Source organism: Echiichthys vipera, assembly GCF_963691815.1.
Source record: "Echiichthys vipera genome assembly, chromosome: 13".
NCBI lineage: Eukaryota > Metazoa > Chordata > Actinopteri > Perciformes > Trachinidae > Echiichthys > Echiichthys vipera.
Window position 1 is genome coordinate 13,597,178 of NC_139838.1, and position 17,714 is coordinate 13,614,891.

Genomic DNA, 17,714 nt, shown 5'->3' on the forward strand with positions numbered 1-17,714 from the left:
CTCATCTCTCCGCTTTTTTTACTACTCCCCATCCCACATGCACACCCCTTCCCCTCTTTCCCTCGGCAAATCCCCACTACCCCCCCCCCCCCCCTTCCTCCTCTCCTTCCATCTGTCTTTCTTGCTGCAGTGCCCATGCTGCCAGGCAGTATAAATCACATCTCTGGGCTTGGCTGCAATGGGCCTGAAAATAAAAAGGCATAAAAATGTCGGGATGAGCTACGGGCTGGGGGGGAGAATTCCTTTATGATGGGTCTAAATCCTCCTCCCGCATCGCGTCCTCCCCGACACACACACACACACACACACACACACACACACACACACACACACAGATTGCCTGTAGACGCATACACATGCACGACATACACCTCTACTCTGAAATTACCCTCCAAAAACCAGTAGTTTGGATCTCTCTCTATCTCTCTCTCTCTCTCTCTCTCTCTCTCTCTCTCTCTCTCTCTCTCTCTCTCTCTCTCTCTCTCTCTCTCTCTCTCTCTCTCTCTCACACAGACACTTGTGCAATCATCCAAACACACACACATTGCCTCTGCCACACATCATATTAAGCCTTTTGTTGGCTGTGATCAGAATTGAGACGTCCACTCCCTGTGCTCTGGCTTTAAAGGGACAGTTCAACTTAAACTCCAGTCTATGACGACATAAGCCTGTCGCTGTCATCTGCCCTTGCTCACATTTCTCTTAGTGTTTGCAGTGACCCTGGAGACCTTTTTTTTTTGAAAGAGCAGAAAGAGATAATGGATTGAAGGAACGCCATCTACAAATTGGTACGACTGATTCAGATGTGTGAAGGCAGGTTGAAAGAGCAGTCAAATCACTCGCAGCCCTTGAAGTATTTCAATTCTGGTTAAGACTGATGTAAAGGAATGAGGATCTCAGTTTTATACATAACCGAAACATCTGTCAAATGTACAACAGCTCTTGCAAAATTATGCAGAAACTAGAAGTCACAGGTGATAAAGGGATAATGCTTTTGCAGACAGGGACTTTCACATTTAAGGGGCACCAAATGATGCATTTTGTTCACAAAAATGATATACAGGGAGCTTTTCTAAGATTTAGTCTAATATTAATGAGGGGTAAATGCAGTGGATGTGAAAGTAAATGTGCACCAAGTACCTGGCGTCGTCCTTCTTTAATGTCTACAGTAAGATGGATTTTACAAAAGGTTTTCACCCTGGATTATAGCACAAAGGAGAGTCACTTCCCTGTGTATAATGGTAATTGCGGACAATTTATGATCTCTCTAGTCTCCATCTATGTAGCGTTCTGAGTAAATAAACCAATAAAAAATGATTGAGGTGGCCTATAACATATTGAAATGAACCTGCTGGCAGAGATGCATTGTAAAGGTTGTCTAAATGATTACGGGAATGAAGATGGAGGTGAGTGAAAGCACGGCGAATGGGCAACTCCATCACCTGTTAAAATCAACCTTATAGCTTAGAGTTCTTCTTTAATCTACATCCCGATGTGCACTTTGTCAATTCTATTAGATCACGCTGTGTGTGGTATGAACACAGGCACACACACACACACACAAACAGAGTGATGATGATAATGGTGAGCGCCTCCCTAGGTGATGCCTATTCAGTCACAGTGGGAGCCATCTCAGACCTAATTATGCTTGGTTTGGCGTTTTAACTGTATTGATCAAAACGCTGAAACAAACGAGAAATGCTTATCAAGCGGGAAAAGAAGAGCCCTTAGGAGTTAGTTAGTGTGTGTGTGTGTGTGTGTGTGTGTGTGTGTGTGTGTGTGTGTGTGTGTGTGTGTGTGTGTGTGTGTGTGTGTGTGTGTGTGTGTGTGTGTGTGTGTGTGTGTGTGTGTGTGTGTGTGTGTGTCCCAGGAGTGAGTAAGAATTATGGCATAGGTCTAAGAGGTGATAAGATATTGGTGGTTATAAAAAATTGCAATTCTGAGCTTATGAGTTATTAATTACAGCCGCCCCTCTTTCACCCCTTTTTACCAGCCATTAGAAATTCTGCCACACACACAAGTAGATATTTCTATACGCTCGTATATGCTCACATATATGCAGGCCTCGGGACATGCACGGTTAAACGCACACATTCAGGATCATGCACACACACACACACACACACACACACACACACACACACACACACACAAATTAGCTCGTCCATAGCAGCACTAAGTGTACAATACCCCGCTCTGATGAGCAAGCTCCCGTCGACCTTGGAACTCTCTGGAAAGACAATGCGAGGGGAGCCGTGCTGTGAAAGGGGAGGAGGTGGGGGGGTCGGTGAGAGTAGATAAGGTGGAGGGAGGGATGGAGAGAGGGAGACAATAGATGTGGGAGGGAAGGATAGAAAGAAAGAGAAAGAGTATAAGTGCTGCTGCTCAGTATAGGGCAGGAGGGCAGTGCTCCCTCCCTTCCTCTCCATCTCGGCTCATCTTGAATGCAAATGTGGTTTCTATACGGTTCCTTTGTGGCACTTCTAACTGCTCCAGAGAGAAGCAATTACAACTGCTCCATTCACTCAGAGAGAGAAAGACACGCATGGACAGAGAAGGGTAATTAATAAAGAGATAGGAGGGGATGAAGTAGTGTAGAGGAGGTGAACACGTACCTGTGGAGGATCTTCAAGTAGGATTGGAGCGTTCTATTGATCATAGTAGCTGCTTTACTATTGACACACACACAGAGACAGCTGACCTGGCTGATAATATCTGACCAGCTACTCCATGAAGGGTCAAAGGTGAGAGGTCATTAGCATTACATCAGAAGTGTTATGCAGAGTGTGTGTAATACTGCATTAGACTCTGGGCACTCGGTAAATATGCTCCATCTATCTTCGAGTCGTTATTCTCCCAATCACCTGAGCCTGGCAGAATGTATTGAATCAAAAGAACTCCATCTAGATATGACATCACCCTCCATTCCTCTCTGTCTTTCTTCGCAGACAGATAGTTGCAGTGCCAGTGCCGTATCCTATTGCAGTCACAGTGGTCGGGCGGGCGATGCAAGGTACGGTGGGAGATTTTATGGCAGTCATTTGGGCCGCTAATATGTCATCTCCATTAGCCGACTTTTAACACTCGCAGATAGATGGCCCCGTGACATTTATCTGCGCACGGGTCGTATTTTAGCTGCTAAATGGCCGGCGATGTGCGGAGTGCGTGCAAAATGAGTGTGTGCGTTTTAGGCGTGCGATGGAGGGGTCGGGGAGGGAGAGGGGAGACGCATTGACTTTTAATGATGTTCTATGCAATAGCACTTTAGAGGTAGTAATCACAAATACAATGCAAGTCGTCACCTCTGACCCTCAACTCACCAGGCGCAAAAGAGAGAGTAGAGAGGAAGAGGAACCGGCTGCGAGTTCGAGACCCAGGGCCTCCTTCCTCAACCGTTAAAGACATGCAGCTGAGGTACAGTGAGCCGGGGGCCTGCCGTGTCAGCAACAAAATACAAAAAGAGCAGCTAATTATCTTAGTTGTCGAAAGACAGATGATGAGGGTTGAGAGGGAAAAAGAGGAATATCAAGAGAGTGAAGAGGAAGAGAGATGGAAAGACACTGTGGGTGCAAAAAATAAGCGCATGGGGCAGGGTGAAAGTTACACAAGATAATTGCTCATATGGATTTTGCCATTGTTGGCTTTTGTAGGGTCAAGGAGGTGAAGCCATTTCCCGCGGTGGCTTCAGGTGAAAGTCTCAATGAGCTAATAATTTAGGATCATAAACTAATACTAATATTGACAGCCACCGCACATATTGAAAAGCATTAGAAAGATCCCTACCATAAAACAGCTGTAAATATGATATATCATCTCGTCATTTAACTCAGCAGAACCCCCCCCCCCTCTCTCTCTCTCTCTCTCTCTCTCTCTGCTCGTAAAAAAGAACACACCATCCACTACGCTGCGTCAAGAAATCTGGGAATATGTAATATGTACTGTGTTACTTTACGCGTTGCCTACAGGAGCTCGGTCACCTGTCCAGAGGCACTGAAGTTGACTAATGTGACAGAAAATTAACAATTAAAAATATCACACGGGACCCAGAGCCATAGCAACGTGGGCCGTTCACAATTCAGTGGACACCCTAATTGCTTTGAAATACAATTGGGTTTGGGCTTTGTTTGGTGTTTTGGAGGTATGAAGCGCATCAATGCACACTGGAAATTGAGTTATAAATTACAAGGCTGAAATAGACATGTACGGCGAATACTCAATATCCAAATGCTAGATGTTCCCCACTGCAAAAAAACGTGCAAACACAAGATGCCACCACTTGCGGTTGCATTTCATTTTGTAAGAAAATTGACTGGCTCTGAACAAAACACTTCAACGTGTGTGTGTCTGTGTGTGTGTGTGTGGGGGGGGGGGGGGGCTGTCATGGGGTACGTTGATAAGGTCAACCATAACAGCAAACAGAGATTGTTGATTGCTCCAACCACAAACCAGTGGGACTCAGAAAACGACAGGGGATGAGGAACATTTTCATTCATCCGCAGCTTTTCCCACCAGTGTCCACAGCTGTCAAGTGTGTTTTCAGACACGTCACTGCGTGTGCGTATTTGTCTGCGTTTGCCGTATGAATACAGCTCAGCGGCTGGTGTGTGAAGACAGTGACAGCTTCATTATGGCTTGTGCGCACAGGGTTAGGGTAGACAGCACCATCCAGGGGAAGGAGAGAAGAGGACCGAGACGGGGAGGGGGGCAGGCCAGGCTTACTGTCGGGCCGGCCCATGTCAGTCCAGCAGTTGGTGGTGGTGGTGGAGGGAGGGGGTGGCGAAGACAGCTGCTGTCTCCTTTAATGAGCCTTCGCGTCTTTCATTAGCTTTCAATTTACAGGTTTTCCTGTGATATTGCCCCCACCACCACAACTCCCACCTTCAAAACCACACCCACCACCATGAAACATAGTTTAAAGCTGTCTTGTTTCTTGTAGGTGATTGCCAAGAGGAGTCTGTAATAGTTCATTTGCTGTCTTCCATTAATTAGACCATCTCACCTGGGACAACAGGCACGGGGATGATGTGGCCAGTACTGGACCTCTTGCCATTAACACTTAAGATGCTTAAAATAAAAAGAAAAAAAAACATACTTTGTAGTATATACACAGTACCTGCTGTCTATTATTTAATGCTCTGTGCTCCCCTGGCCCAGTAGGCACATTAACAATTTTGTAAAAACCCACCATAAAAGTATGAGTCTATACACAGACAAAAACCGAGTGCAGGCACATATTGAATTATTGAAATGGACTAAGGACAACTCTATTACACACTAATCTTGCACCAACAACGCCTTAGAGAGATTAGTAAAAAAAGTTCAGATCAAAGATCACTTAGACCAGTGATCAGTACACAATCAACTACAGTGTAAATCAAGTCGGAACCAACCATCATTGTAGACTTACGACCTCCTACTGTATTTACTTAGAGCTCCTATGATGTCAACACTCCCTCTACTGGGCTGTTACAACAATGCATGACTGTCGCACTAAATTCAGTTACATCAAGGTCTAGTAAAAGAAAAGTGCATGCCAAATTATATATTAAATTAATATTTAAGAAGCAAGTCTTGTTCTTTTAAAAAAGACAATTTATTCATCCATTAACAAATCATAAAAGTATTCAAATATTTTTCTAAAACTTCCCAGAACATCCTTTGTCAACCTTCGTACAGCTTCAGTGCAAATAAAACGTTATATTTTAAGAATTCTATATATGTAGATTTACTATATATTTTTTTAAAACATATTCTTTTCAAGTACACACCAAATTAAATTATAGTATTGCTTTAAGAGAAAACTAAAGCAAAGCATTAAAACAACAAATGTCTAAGTGAAAGAATGTCCACAAAATAAAACAAAGCTTTTTGATGTCCAGTTCACCAAGAAAGAGCGCCATGGAATATTAAACAGGTTCTGCTGTGGATCAAGGTGCAATGAGTGGGTCGGGGGATTCTGTAAGACAGCCGAACAGCTCTGAGTCTCTGTCAGACGACTCGAAGAAGGGGACGGGGCTTCCCTGCACCGGAGTGTCCTCACTTAGTCCCAAGCCTGACGAAGAAGAGCTGTGGGGAGGAAAATGGATGGAGTCAGTACGGCATTAGCCATTTAAAAAAATATATATATATTCTTTCAAAACATGTAGACTATTTTGTCCAAGAGTGTACCTTTCACAGTCAGAGTCAAGGGAGGCCTTGCCGTCTAATCTTCTGATGCCACCGCTGTTTGAGCGTTGTATGGCTTCAGCCACCGTGTACCTGGTCTTACCAAGAGCGCACCTTTCCATCCTTGTGATGCTGAGGTCTGACTGGAGAAACAGATGGAGTCGACTGTCCGATAACAACAAAGGTGTCTGAAGAACACTAGAGAAGGAGAGATATCATTGGCACAATTTCAACTAGGGAAAGCAGACATCTAAAAATAGTTGTTGCAAGGTCACCTTTGAGTCCAACAGTGCTCTTGCTTTCAGCAGATTAATTCTTAACAGCCTTGTGAAGAGGAGCAGTGTAAAAGGGTACCACTTAGTGATGGGTGAAAATTAACAAACAAATCTTATGAACGACCCTTTAGTGTCGTGTAAGTACCGGGTCAGTCTGTAGAACGTACTGAGTGCACATGAATCCCTGACATGCCCCACTCATACTGCCCGCACACTCACTGTTATCATAGGATAATGCTCACACTGCCTGCTCAGTGGGGCAGTCACTCACAACATTACGAGTGGGACAAACAATAAATTAGTGGGAATAATCGTCTCAAACAAGGATGTGAATGAGGTTTTTGAGCCAAGACATCCTGGCAGCTGGAACAAGAATAGATTAACTGCTCTTTTGCAGGGAGTCCGTCGCTACTTCCCCTCAAAAAGATCAGAAGAACGATGATTGGGCAGAATGTTTTCCTCAAAACACCTACTGTAGCAGCAACTACCACAGAGGAGGGTTGAGTACTTTGCCAGGGTCTCTAGTTTGATTGCTGCCATGTTTTAGCTGTACAGCAACTTACCTTTCTAAAAACTCCCGGAAGCCCGTCATCCTCTGCAAGACCTGCTCTTTGTTCCTCAGACTGAAGAAGGGGTTCCAGGGCGGCAACTTGGGTAACTCCCTGGACAGAGAATAACAGTATAAACACACTTAGAGAAACCATACTGCAAGCTCAATCAATGTCAATACAATGTACATCTGATTTAGAGTAAGACAACACAATTTCAATAAATTATATGTAATTGGGGTATGAACTTGTGAACGTACATGATCAGAGCATTCCTTTCCAGACAAGCACGTAGCCAGACAAACTCACTGTAACGTCGCCTTACGCAGGAATTCTTCTTTCGAAAGCACATGCTGTTGGTCTGCAAAGACAGACAGCATTTCAATACACCCATCATAAAAAGTGAGGAAAAAATAAAATCTCCTGAGCGGCACTTACATGTAAACAGATCTCGTAGTCGACGTGTGTGTGCCACATGTCATCTTTAACAAGCTTTGGATCCTGAACGCAAATGCTGATGAACTCCTAGAAAATTTAAAACCAGACCTCCATTACATGACAAGGCATGAAGATGAAAAACACTCAGCATTCAAAGGAAACACGGTTTAACAACATGACCTTCCACTAGGCCTGAATCTGGGGTGCTATTAAAAATAAACAGGAAGAGATGCTGTAATGGAGCATGCTTGACCACTTACAGATTTTGACAGATTGTCCAGCATACTGTCCATAGTGGGTCCAAAACCTGCCAGAGATAAGAGTTTGTTGCATTGAAAGTGATCTGTTCAAAAATAATTTTAGATACTTTTGTCTGAGGTGATGCATTTGATAACTATAGAGAAAACAAAACAGGCCATTTCACCCAACTGTTGATTTTTTCATGAAAACAGTAGAAACGTAGTAAAAAGTTTAACAGTAATCCGGCAGCCAAAGTCCATTGGTTTCAATGCTGGATCTATTTTGTTAAGCAAAGGCTTGGCTGGTGATTAATACTGTAAGGATCCAAAAGTGCAACCATTTGGAGCTGATGTAGCATAAAAAAGGGAACAAAGGGCAAGGGAGGAGGATTTAGCTTGATGGGGGAAATGAACATCTTAACACAGGAACATACACAAAAACAGCCAGGTCTTAGTCCATTCACTGAACAATGAAAGTTAGTGTGTATACACCATTATGAACATTTACCAAGATGCAACATTTTCCTACTAAAGCTACGCCAGAACACCATTTTCTCCTTAAATAAAGTGACTTCATGAATGTTCACACATGACATCAGGCTTATCCTTAAGATTCTACAATTGCATTCCCCCTCACATGACAGGCATATCAAAAGGCTTCAGCAGCATGCTGGATCATCTGCCTCCTGACCATAAAGACATCATTTACAAACACAAGCAGAGAAAATCAATACAAACAATGCCTGACAAACAAAAGAACCCGAGGCAACCTCGAAGAGAGACCCTGATCCATAAAGTCCATAAAACATGAAATCATACGCCATTATAGACCCTTGTAATTTGATATACCCTGTAATAGGGTGTCCTGCATGTTCTATTTCATGACAATTTATAGTTTATGGTAATAGTGCTGTAAAAAACTCCCAGAGTTAAAAGAAAGAAAAAAAGAAACCACTGCTGCTTAAGGCAAATCAATAAATTCCACACAATCTCCTCAGGCTATATGGGAACAACAGGGTGCTTGCTGAAAGTGAAATTTCAGGGTAGGTTTTTTTTCCCCAGCCATGGGTTACATAATATGATCACATTAATTTGGGCTACAGTGCACTAAATCACAGATTTATGACCAAAAACATGTAATTTGTGTCACTGTCAGCCCTGATCCGGATCATACAAAACAAGTCATTAACATATGGAGAACCTATGGCAGGCTACTGTCTGATATCCTGAATTCAAAATGAGGCAATGGCATTATAGCTGATAAACTAAATAGCCAATGGGTAACTACCATTCCACTTAAGACTGAAATCATTTTTAAAAGATAATGACCCTATTAATTGTGGACAAAATGACAATATATCAAAAAGGTAGGCCAAATGAAGCGCCAAACTTTAGTCTACTGCCTTTGGGTGGAAAAACAGCTCCTGCTCGAACTACAATAAGCGTCTGCTACAAAACCGATCACATTTTAATTCCAGTATCCTCCTACCTCTTTCCGTGCGCACTTCCCCAGCAGCAGTGCGGTGTTTGCGAACAAACTGGAGCAGCTTAGTGGTGTGGCGTGAAGCACAGCCCTTTCCTGGTGTGAACTGCTGCTGATACAAACTTTTCGCCACAGGATCGACGCGTTTCCAGTCCCTTACAGGACACAGCCTACCTTAATAAATTATACACAAAATAAAATGCCGTTAAAAAATGAATACATTTAAAGAGAGGCGACGCTATCCCTCTGGAGTGGAACGTGTTGGCTGTGTCCTCAGTACACACCTGTCCCTAATGAACCCGTTTAAATGGTTTCACCTGGTGGGAGGAGGCGACCTCACGGAGGCATTGAACGCAACAGGTGAAATATATGACCTCACGTAATAGCCGACCTATGACATCTGGACTGCATCTTAAATGATAAACTCATCCTCAATGCTTGATATAATTATCAAAGTTATGTCGTTTTAAGTTTTATTGTTTATATATTGCCCATTTAGGTACCTATAACAACAAATACTAACATGTTAGTGTTTAACGTTGAACATTTAACATTGAAGTCAGTCCATTTTGCCTTGCAGCCTAACACCAAGCCCCCACCACAGCTACTGGTCCTACAGTCCTGGTGGATCTAATACGTTAGTGCCAAAAACTGCAGTTCTCCAAGTGTCCAGTAGGAGTAGTTTGCATGATAGAGTCATTTCTCATTGACCCCCATGTTAAACAGGTCATTTTTCACAGCATAATTAAAGCTATTTAAGGCATGGTACAGAAAAACATTCTAGTCTGTGTGTTTAGGTCATATCTCCATGACAACACTGAGGGGGGTGATTACTTGTATCAGGCTAGTTTTTATTTTATTGGAGGCTAAAGTTTATGAATAATTTGGGGCGCGGCCTCTTGAGTGACAGCTAGCCACTGACCCTCACTCAGCCTAGGAGGCTAGTTGTCAGGATTAGCATGCTAAGTCCTTCATCTCGACCTGGACTGCAGTCATTCGTGTGGTGGTGTTACTATAAGTGACAAATGATCTTCTTCAATCAACTGTACAAACAGATGGTTTGGAACACAACGCGTTAGCTCTGTTATGCTAATTAAAAAGCCACACATGCACAATGACTTGCAGTATAGCCTATGATCGATGGCACATACACTGGATGCTAATCCTGAGCAGCGGGAGGATTCGGGCCGTGAGGGTCGGTGTTTCACAGTCTGTGAGCATGGTACTGTGTTGAATATCAGTTTAAATCATAGATCGTAAATGCTGGCTGCCTGCACTTTACTCCCGGAGCCGGTGTGTTTCCCACTAGAGACACAGGAATGCATGTACTTGACTCGCGAAGCCTGTGTAATCTCCGCTAGAGACAAAGAAAAATTTTAAATGACAAAAATACAATTTATTGCGAAGAAGTTTGATATTGGTAGGTTTCTGTGTGACATGCTTTGTGAACCTCAACTCTTCTCTGCTCTTGACGTGAATGATGTACGTCACCACCCGTGCTTGGTACCCTGGTATAGACATGGCAATATATCTGCTCCACTTCACCGCTTTTTTCCAAGGTGAGGATAGTAGCATCGGAATGGGGTGAAAACTATTACAAGTCAGGGCATGGAACAAAACACATCAGCCTCTTTGTTTGATCGGCACTGTGAGAAAGGGTGATGCCGTGATGTCACATACGCGGCATGGCATGTAGTCTTTCTCTTTGTGTTTTCTCCTCAGTAGCTTTGAACTGAACAATTGCACAATAAATGGGTGAAATAACTCAGGGCATATAACGACTGGGACCAGCAAATTCTTAAATTATCTGCATTGAGGCCCATTCATTTTTTACGATCTCAGAGGTCCCATGGGGGTCTAGCGGGAGGGGCAGGACTCTGCCACTCTAAATCCCGCCCCGGTAATACAGCTTCCGGTAGACCCCATGGGACCTCAGCTCCTGAAAAATTTACATTGGTGTCTACTTTCTGGTCCGAGTCAATATCTTTCCTGGATTACACATGTACTTGCAGAATTACATGATCGTTAAATGAATGTGGGTTTAGTAGTTTAGACTTGGCAAGTTCGCCAGAAGACGCAGCAGCAGCGCTCAGAGTTCAGAAGTGGACGGAAAGCTTGATGACGTGACGTCACATAGGCAACATGAAACGTTCTCATTACGCTTTTTTTCAGAGCCTTTCACTGAACAATCTGACAATAAAATGAAATGTCAAGCTCTTATCATGAAAAATAATCTTTTAATTCCGCAAACATCATATTTGTAATCCAGGACAGATAATGACTGGGACAAGAAAATAATTGTTTAATTTAATTTAAGGCACAATGCCACCTCACTGTCATCAAGTTGCGTGCTATGCAGCTTCCTGATATCACAAAAATAAGTAAACATGAAACTAAAGGACAGAATCGTTTATCTAAAAAAGTGATTAACGTGCTTCTTTAAGTGCCTCCCATGCTCAAAAATATGCGGAAACTACGTATTGACAGGATATGACGGAATATCAACATAGGTTTCGCAGAGGGTCGTATTCGGACGGGGACTAGTTTTACGTGAAGTATTTTTCCCAGTTTTACAGAAGGTGAAAATCACCATAATTTTACTGACATTCTCCGGAATAATTACTGACATACTACAAAAATGACCTTACCGCACATCCCCACTTTAAACTAGTCCTGTCCGAATAGGGCTTTTGTCCATCTCAGGAACAGGGGATGGAGTAACCCCTGTATTGAACTAGGTCATTTCAAATCAAAATTAAATTGGGGGATGCAGTTAAAAGAGAGGACAGAAAGTTTCCTTTGTTAATTTATACATATAAGAATATCCAACCTAAGCACTTCACTCAGTAGTCATAAAAGTCCTGCCCTTTGGCCTCATATTATATAGGCTCAGGGTTCCCCACACATTTTTAGTTTCAAAACTCCATACTTTTCCAGACTCAAATTCCCAGACTTCTCAGAGGATTTTTCAGTCACTATTAAATATCTGAATACCAACATTGTTAGATGTTAAATTCTGAGTATGTATGCCATTATGTTGCCAAGTAATTGCGTACAAGATGTTTTTACCTACGTATTGTCGCTCATAGAAGAAGTCCAAACCGAGACATGTTCAATACACAGCATTTTATTCAAGCTAAATGCTGAAAGAGTGCAATTAATAACTGTGTACCTGCAACCCCTATAGACCGTAACAGTAGAGATGTAAAGTTAACCAGGAACTACAACAGAAAACATAAGTACTTGCTTCATTGGCTATTAGATGAAGTAAACATACTGTAAATAAATAAAATGATAATACAAAAATAAATCAGAAATCAAATGTAGACGACACATGAAATGAAATAAATGAGATTCACAGTCACAAGGCCAACGGTAACCATGGTAACCCGACACCATTCTACAGCCTGCTTGATTAGTTTCATATCATCTACAGGTCGGCTGTGTTGCATTAGTACGCTTGTTTTGATTTGTATACAGTAATATATTTTATTTATTAAGTAAGATAATAGTCTGGAAACAACACAAACACTTTTCCATACTTATTCAGACCTGGAATAACTCAAATTAAATTAGATACTTTTCCATACCGCGCAGGAGCCCTGTAGGCTATTTCATGTTGAATTACAAAAAGACATGTGCTGGTGTCCTTTTATCCTATCATCTTCCAGTTAAAGTTATGTCATAACAACTATTTGCCGTATATAAGTGTGTAATATGTACTAAAAGAGTGTAGCTCAGGTCATCAGTGACTGTAAGAAAGAAGTGTGGCCACCTACCTCTGCATTCCTCCATGATGGTTAATCTAAATCTCAATCCAGCATCCACTCGCAATTCCAAAGCATCAGATAGGACTATAACACCTACATTGGTCATGTTATACTACCAATCACTTTTACTCTTTCACCAAGTCTGATGCCAGTGCCACTGAATTAAGAACAATCCCTGTAAATTCCAGGCCAAACAACACCAGAATGGGAAAACTACTATCACCACTTGTACACATATTGTCTGAAATAACAGTTTACAATGAATAAAATAACAAAAGAGTTCTTACCAAAGTCATCTGAAGTATATTTCAAAATCCTGTTAAATCCAAAAGCACAACACAGCTAGTGGGATGTGAGTGGCCTTAAATATTCTTCTACCTTGGGTTAAATGCAGGCGAGGTCTGCCGATTTGCATGACTATGCTGTACTGATTAAAGGTTTGATTTAATCAAGATAGGCTATTCCAGATTTCAAATGTGTTTAAACTCTTCCCTAGTTTCCTTTTATCTTAAATGTTTACACGGACCTGCTATCTTGTTGTTTAGCAGCCTCAGTACTTGTAACTAGTGGCGGATTAGGGTGGTCATGGGCCCCTAGGCTACTATTTGTTTAGGCCCCCCACATTATTAATCATGTTTAATCAGAGAAAAAAAAAAAAAAACTAGAACAAAAGAAGTGTCCACAACCTTTAAAAATCCTGTCGATGTAGAAATTTTCTTTAGTGGATCTTGGTCCTGTTGTTCTTTCAGTCATTGAGCTTTTATTATTATATTATATATTTATTATTTTTTGTGCTCTGCTGTCACATTTCCTTTCTGACATTTTGCCTAAACTGTCTGGCAACAGTGAGTGACGTATCATTTGACAACAAAACTGACCCTATGTACCCAGCCACATGATGGCAGCTGATTGGGTAGATGTGTCCCATATCTATCCAATCACATTTAATGTTTCTAAGGGCCCGTAGGAGGCCTGTTTTTTTCCCCCAGTGTATTAAATTAACATTTTTTTAAATAGTCTGGATAATCCTGATAGCAGCCCTTTTGGAAGAGGCCCTTGTCACTATATCTGTCTAGGGATGTTATGTTTTTTTCAACAGAAACCAGATTCTCTTGTGAGTTGCCTTAGTAACCTCGGCAGAACCAATGCCAGCACTAAAGGTCCAAAGTCCATCTCCCATGCCCTAATGCCGGTCATGAGACTGTTCTCCACACTGCTGCAGAGGTTGCAATGCCATCTGGCAACATGGCCCGACTGAGGACCCATCACTGCTGAACTGTTTGTTAGAGGTTTTGAGAAGTACTGGGCTTTGATGATATTAAACTCCCACACACGGGCAGGGGTTGAGATATTTAACTGTAAAAGCAGCAATGCCACAACCAGATATATTTATAAATTAGAAAGATATTCTGTCACAAAATAAAAACCTTACATTTAAAATCTTATAAGTTAAATCAAAGAGGGACTTGCATAATCATTGAGCTTGTTTTATGTACAGAAAAACTTAGAATTAAAGGTTGCATCTGGTGGAGTAAAAGTATAAAGTCTCTCATAGCAAAATGCTTAAGTACTGTACAACTCACATGTGCAGGTGGGCTTCAGATTCAGATAGATAAGGAGTTAAAGGAGGACATATCCAGTCTGACACTTAAATATTTAGGTAAAAGGGCATGTCTCAGTGTCTGTGCCATTGAGTGATTAACAGAACTCACTAGTTTAGATAGTGAAGCAATATTATGTACGATCTTAGACCGTCTGACCTGTTGTGTGCAGGGTAGAGGTCAAACATGCTGTCAGGACAGTGTTCACAAACAATTTAGAATTGTGTCCTTACTTCGTAGTTCATTGTTTCTGCTGGCACCAAGGCAAGGATTTAAATTTGGCTATGCATGATGAACCTCTGTAAAAGGGGAAGAAAGTACCTACCATAGACATTTTTTAAACCATAAAACAGCACAATGGAATTTGGTCAAATAAAACCTTTATTTAGAACTTCAAATCATATATACATACAGTAAGAAAAAAAAAAAAGCACTTAAAAAAAACCATTAGCACTAGTGTGAAAAAGAAAAAAATAAAGCATGGTGACAGAGGTGCTTGACACCTTCACAGACAAGAGTAGCCATTTAGAATTTACAAAATTTGACCAGGCATGAACGTGGGTGGCGATGGCTCCTATCAAAGAATATCATTTCAAAAATGCCACCACATCAAAACATACTGACATACTGTATCTTCGCTTCATTATGGATCTCAACACGACCACCACCCACTCTCTTACAGTGCAGCTAATATGTACAACGACATAACCCTCCTTGACAGCCATACAATGCGCAAGCTTAAACATCTTTAAAAATAACTATAGCTAAAACTAAACGGCAAGCCAGAGGAGAAAATTCAGTCCTGAGGAAAAAGGTGTTGAGCGGTACAAGGGACTGCAGGGACCAGAGGACTGTACTACTGAGCCTCATCCTCTGGACAGGAATGCCATGTCAGTCTCTCCTCATAGAAGGAAATAACCACCTGAGGGCAGCGAGTGTTGGCCTCACGGGCTGGGACCAAATCTGCTTCATCTGAGTCTTTCCTAAAGAAAGGGCAAAGGGGGAGAAAGACATTACAGTAACTGCTGCGGTCCCTCATTTATGAGCAAATCCATCATTTTTCATATCAGGTTAGAAGTTACTTAAACCGGAGAAACATTTTACTACAGCAGCGGCACCCGGACGAATGTACATCTTACTTATCCCTGATGAATATAACAAAGCCAGAGTATCATCACAAGTAACTATGGATTCACTGATGGGAATTATTGAATGTTTCAAGAGCACAAGACGATTACAGACCATTTCCTTCTGTACTCACCATTTCATCAAGAACATCAACTCCCCGCTACTGTCTGTTGCACCAATGATCCGCTCTGGGTCAAGATTCCTAGCGAAGCCACGTGGTTTCTCAGCCTGCGAGGGGTGGTGAAAACAACTACTTTAACAACTTTTGGGTGGAAACAAGGTAATGTTTACATGCGACATCTTTTCTGAGTTTTAGGAAATGATATTCATGTGAAGGATTCCCACTAATAAATTCAATTTTTGTGTGAGAGGCATATGACACTGTCGGGTGAACTCACATCTTTCTTCTTGGCTTCCGTCTCAGGCTCATCTGTTGATGCCTTCCTCTTAACGGGTGCAGGCTTTTCCTTAACGTTCTTCTGTGCTTCCAAAAACGCTGAAATCAGCTCTGGACAATCCAGGTTCTCCTCTGGCTCCCAGGTATTATCAGCCCTAAATGAGCAGGGAGAGGGTCACCGTTTGCACCCCCTTAACACGGATTTACATACAAATGCCAACATTACAGTTAACTAGCTTCTATGCAGATCGGCAGCTTATTCGTACAACCAAAATAACTATGGACAAAAGCAAAGCACAACCCCATACCAGGGAAGCACTTCCAGCTCAGCAGAGGGGGAGGGGCAGGCGTCCCAGGAAACTCACTCTGTAAATCCTTTCCACTTCAGGAAGAATTCTACTTTCCCATTAACAAGACGTTGGTCAAGTACTTTTTCCACAACAAATTCCTCAGGCTCCTCCTGTGTGTCCTGTGCATCCTTCTTTACGGTGCTCTTGGTGTTCTGCTTCTTGCCCATGTTGTTCACTGAAAACGAGAAGTAGTGTGTCAACTTTGCAAAAGATTCTTGCAATGCTATCCCAATAATCCACGTCGATGTGCATGGAGTTGTAACTCTTTATGCCCCGAATCAGCCACGATCCAGAGGCCGTGGACCAACTCGTTGCAATAACTTTAACTGACTTCATTATGACATAAAGCACCTAGCAACGTACATGAACACGACAGCGCGTGAAATGCTAAGTAGCGAATCAAGATAGCTGCGCGTGGTGCAAAAAGAATAACGTTATTCTAAGCTAGACAAAACACATCATAATATCATGTAAGTGCAAACTATACATCTCAGGCCTTGGCTGTAGAGAAAATGTCTGACTTTAATGCAACGTTGTGAAGAAACAACCTCAATAAGCCCATTAATGATAACACCAGGCTTGCTAAGAAACAAAAACGCTCAAGGCCCGAGTATGCAATACAAACTGCTGTTAATGTTAAGTAGTCGAAACAATGCAGAATACTGTGAAATGTTAGCATACATTATACATTATAAACATTCAAACATTTAGCTAGCTAGCTAATATTTTGGAGTAACTTATCGTCATGGCTCACTTTCTGTGCAAAACTGCGTTGCCTGCTACAGGGTCCAGTTGAAAAAAGGAAAGCTACCGTTAGCCTGCCGGTGCCAATCGGTTGAAAAATGGACAATTAGGCTACCTGTTGCACAATGCAGGGTTTAAATGAAACTACTTCTGCATACGCATCAGATACACACCCGAAAAACAACAGGAACTGGTTTACCGATGCCTTCTTACCACGCGGTCAACCTTCGCTTATCTTTTGTCTGCAGAACTGCACAGTGGGCGCGCCAAAAGCGCATGTAAACCTTCTACGGGTGCCTAGGAAAATGCGCTCCGCGTATTAGGTGTAATACCGCCACCTTCAGCTTTGGAGTGTGAGTCAGAGATGGTCTCCTATCCGTTAACACTGTTTTATGAGGAAAAAACGCCACTCAAAAAACTATTTTCTCAACCTACCCGTCTTTATGTTGAACTGATTAACTCTAACCCCTGCCACTGAATAAAATCCCAGAACATTAAATGTATACTTTATTATTCATTTTTCTTTCTTGAACAGAAAAAGCCGCCCTGGTTGTCTGCAGTTGCAGGTCTTTTGAG

At 42.1% G+C, this 17,714-nt stretch overlaps 2 protein-coding genes across 3 annotated transcripts; both read right to left on the bottom strand.

Moving 5' to 3' along the window:
- Positions 1-5,927: 5,927 nt before the first annotated feature.
- Positions 5,928-7,719, bottom strand: snx10a (sorting nexin 10a; the record flags this gene model as incomplete). The annotated part of the gene is made up of 6 exons (XM_083926009.1): positions 5,928-6,066; positions 6,169-6,363; positions 7,004-7,102; positions 7,249-7,349; positions 7,427-7,513; positions 7,687-7,719. The coding sequence occupies 6 exons, from the start codon at positions 7,717-7,719 to the stop codon at positions 5,928-5,930; spliced, it is 654 nt and encodes a 217-aa protein (XP_083782135.1).
- Positions 7,720-14,888: 7,169 nt separating this feature from the next.
- Positions 14,889-17,390, bottom strand: cbx3a (chromobox homolog 3a (HP1 gamma homolog, Drosophila)). 2 transcript variants are annotated; one of them, XM_083925614.1, is made up of 5 exons: positions 17,149-17,390; positions 16,410-16,569; positions 16,046-16,199; positions 15,781-15,875; positions 14,889-15,502 (listed from the first exon to the last, which is right to left on the bottom strand). In XM_083925614.1, coding segments are annotated over exons 1-5 (537 nt in total). In that variant the 5' UTR covers positions 17,150-17,390; the 3' UTR covers positions 14,889-15,375. The 2 variants fall into 2 exon arrangements, with proteins under 2 accessions (XP_083781740.1, XP_083781741.1); XM_083925615.1 differs by having other exon boundaries at positions 17,312-17,374.
- Between the last annotated feature and the right edge of the window lie 324 nt (positions 17,391-17,714).

What these genes read in the sequence shown, in the direction of transcription:
- cbx3a (XM_083925614.1), bottom strand. An exon ending in AAGTGGAAAGGATTTACAGA is followed by an intron (nt 16,200 to 16,409) that starts GTGAGTTTCCTG and finishes CTGCTCATTTAG; the next exon opens with GGCTGATAATACCTGGGAGC. An exon ending in TTGATGTTCTTGATGAAATG is followed by an intron (nt 15,503 to 15,780) that starts GTGAGTACAGAA and finishes CCCTTTCTTTAG; the next exon opens with GAAAGACTCAGATGAAGCAG.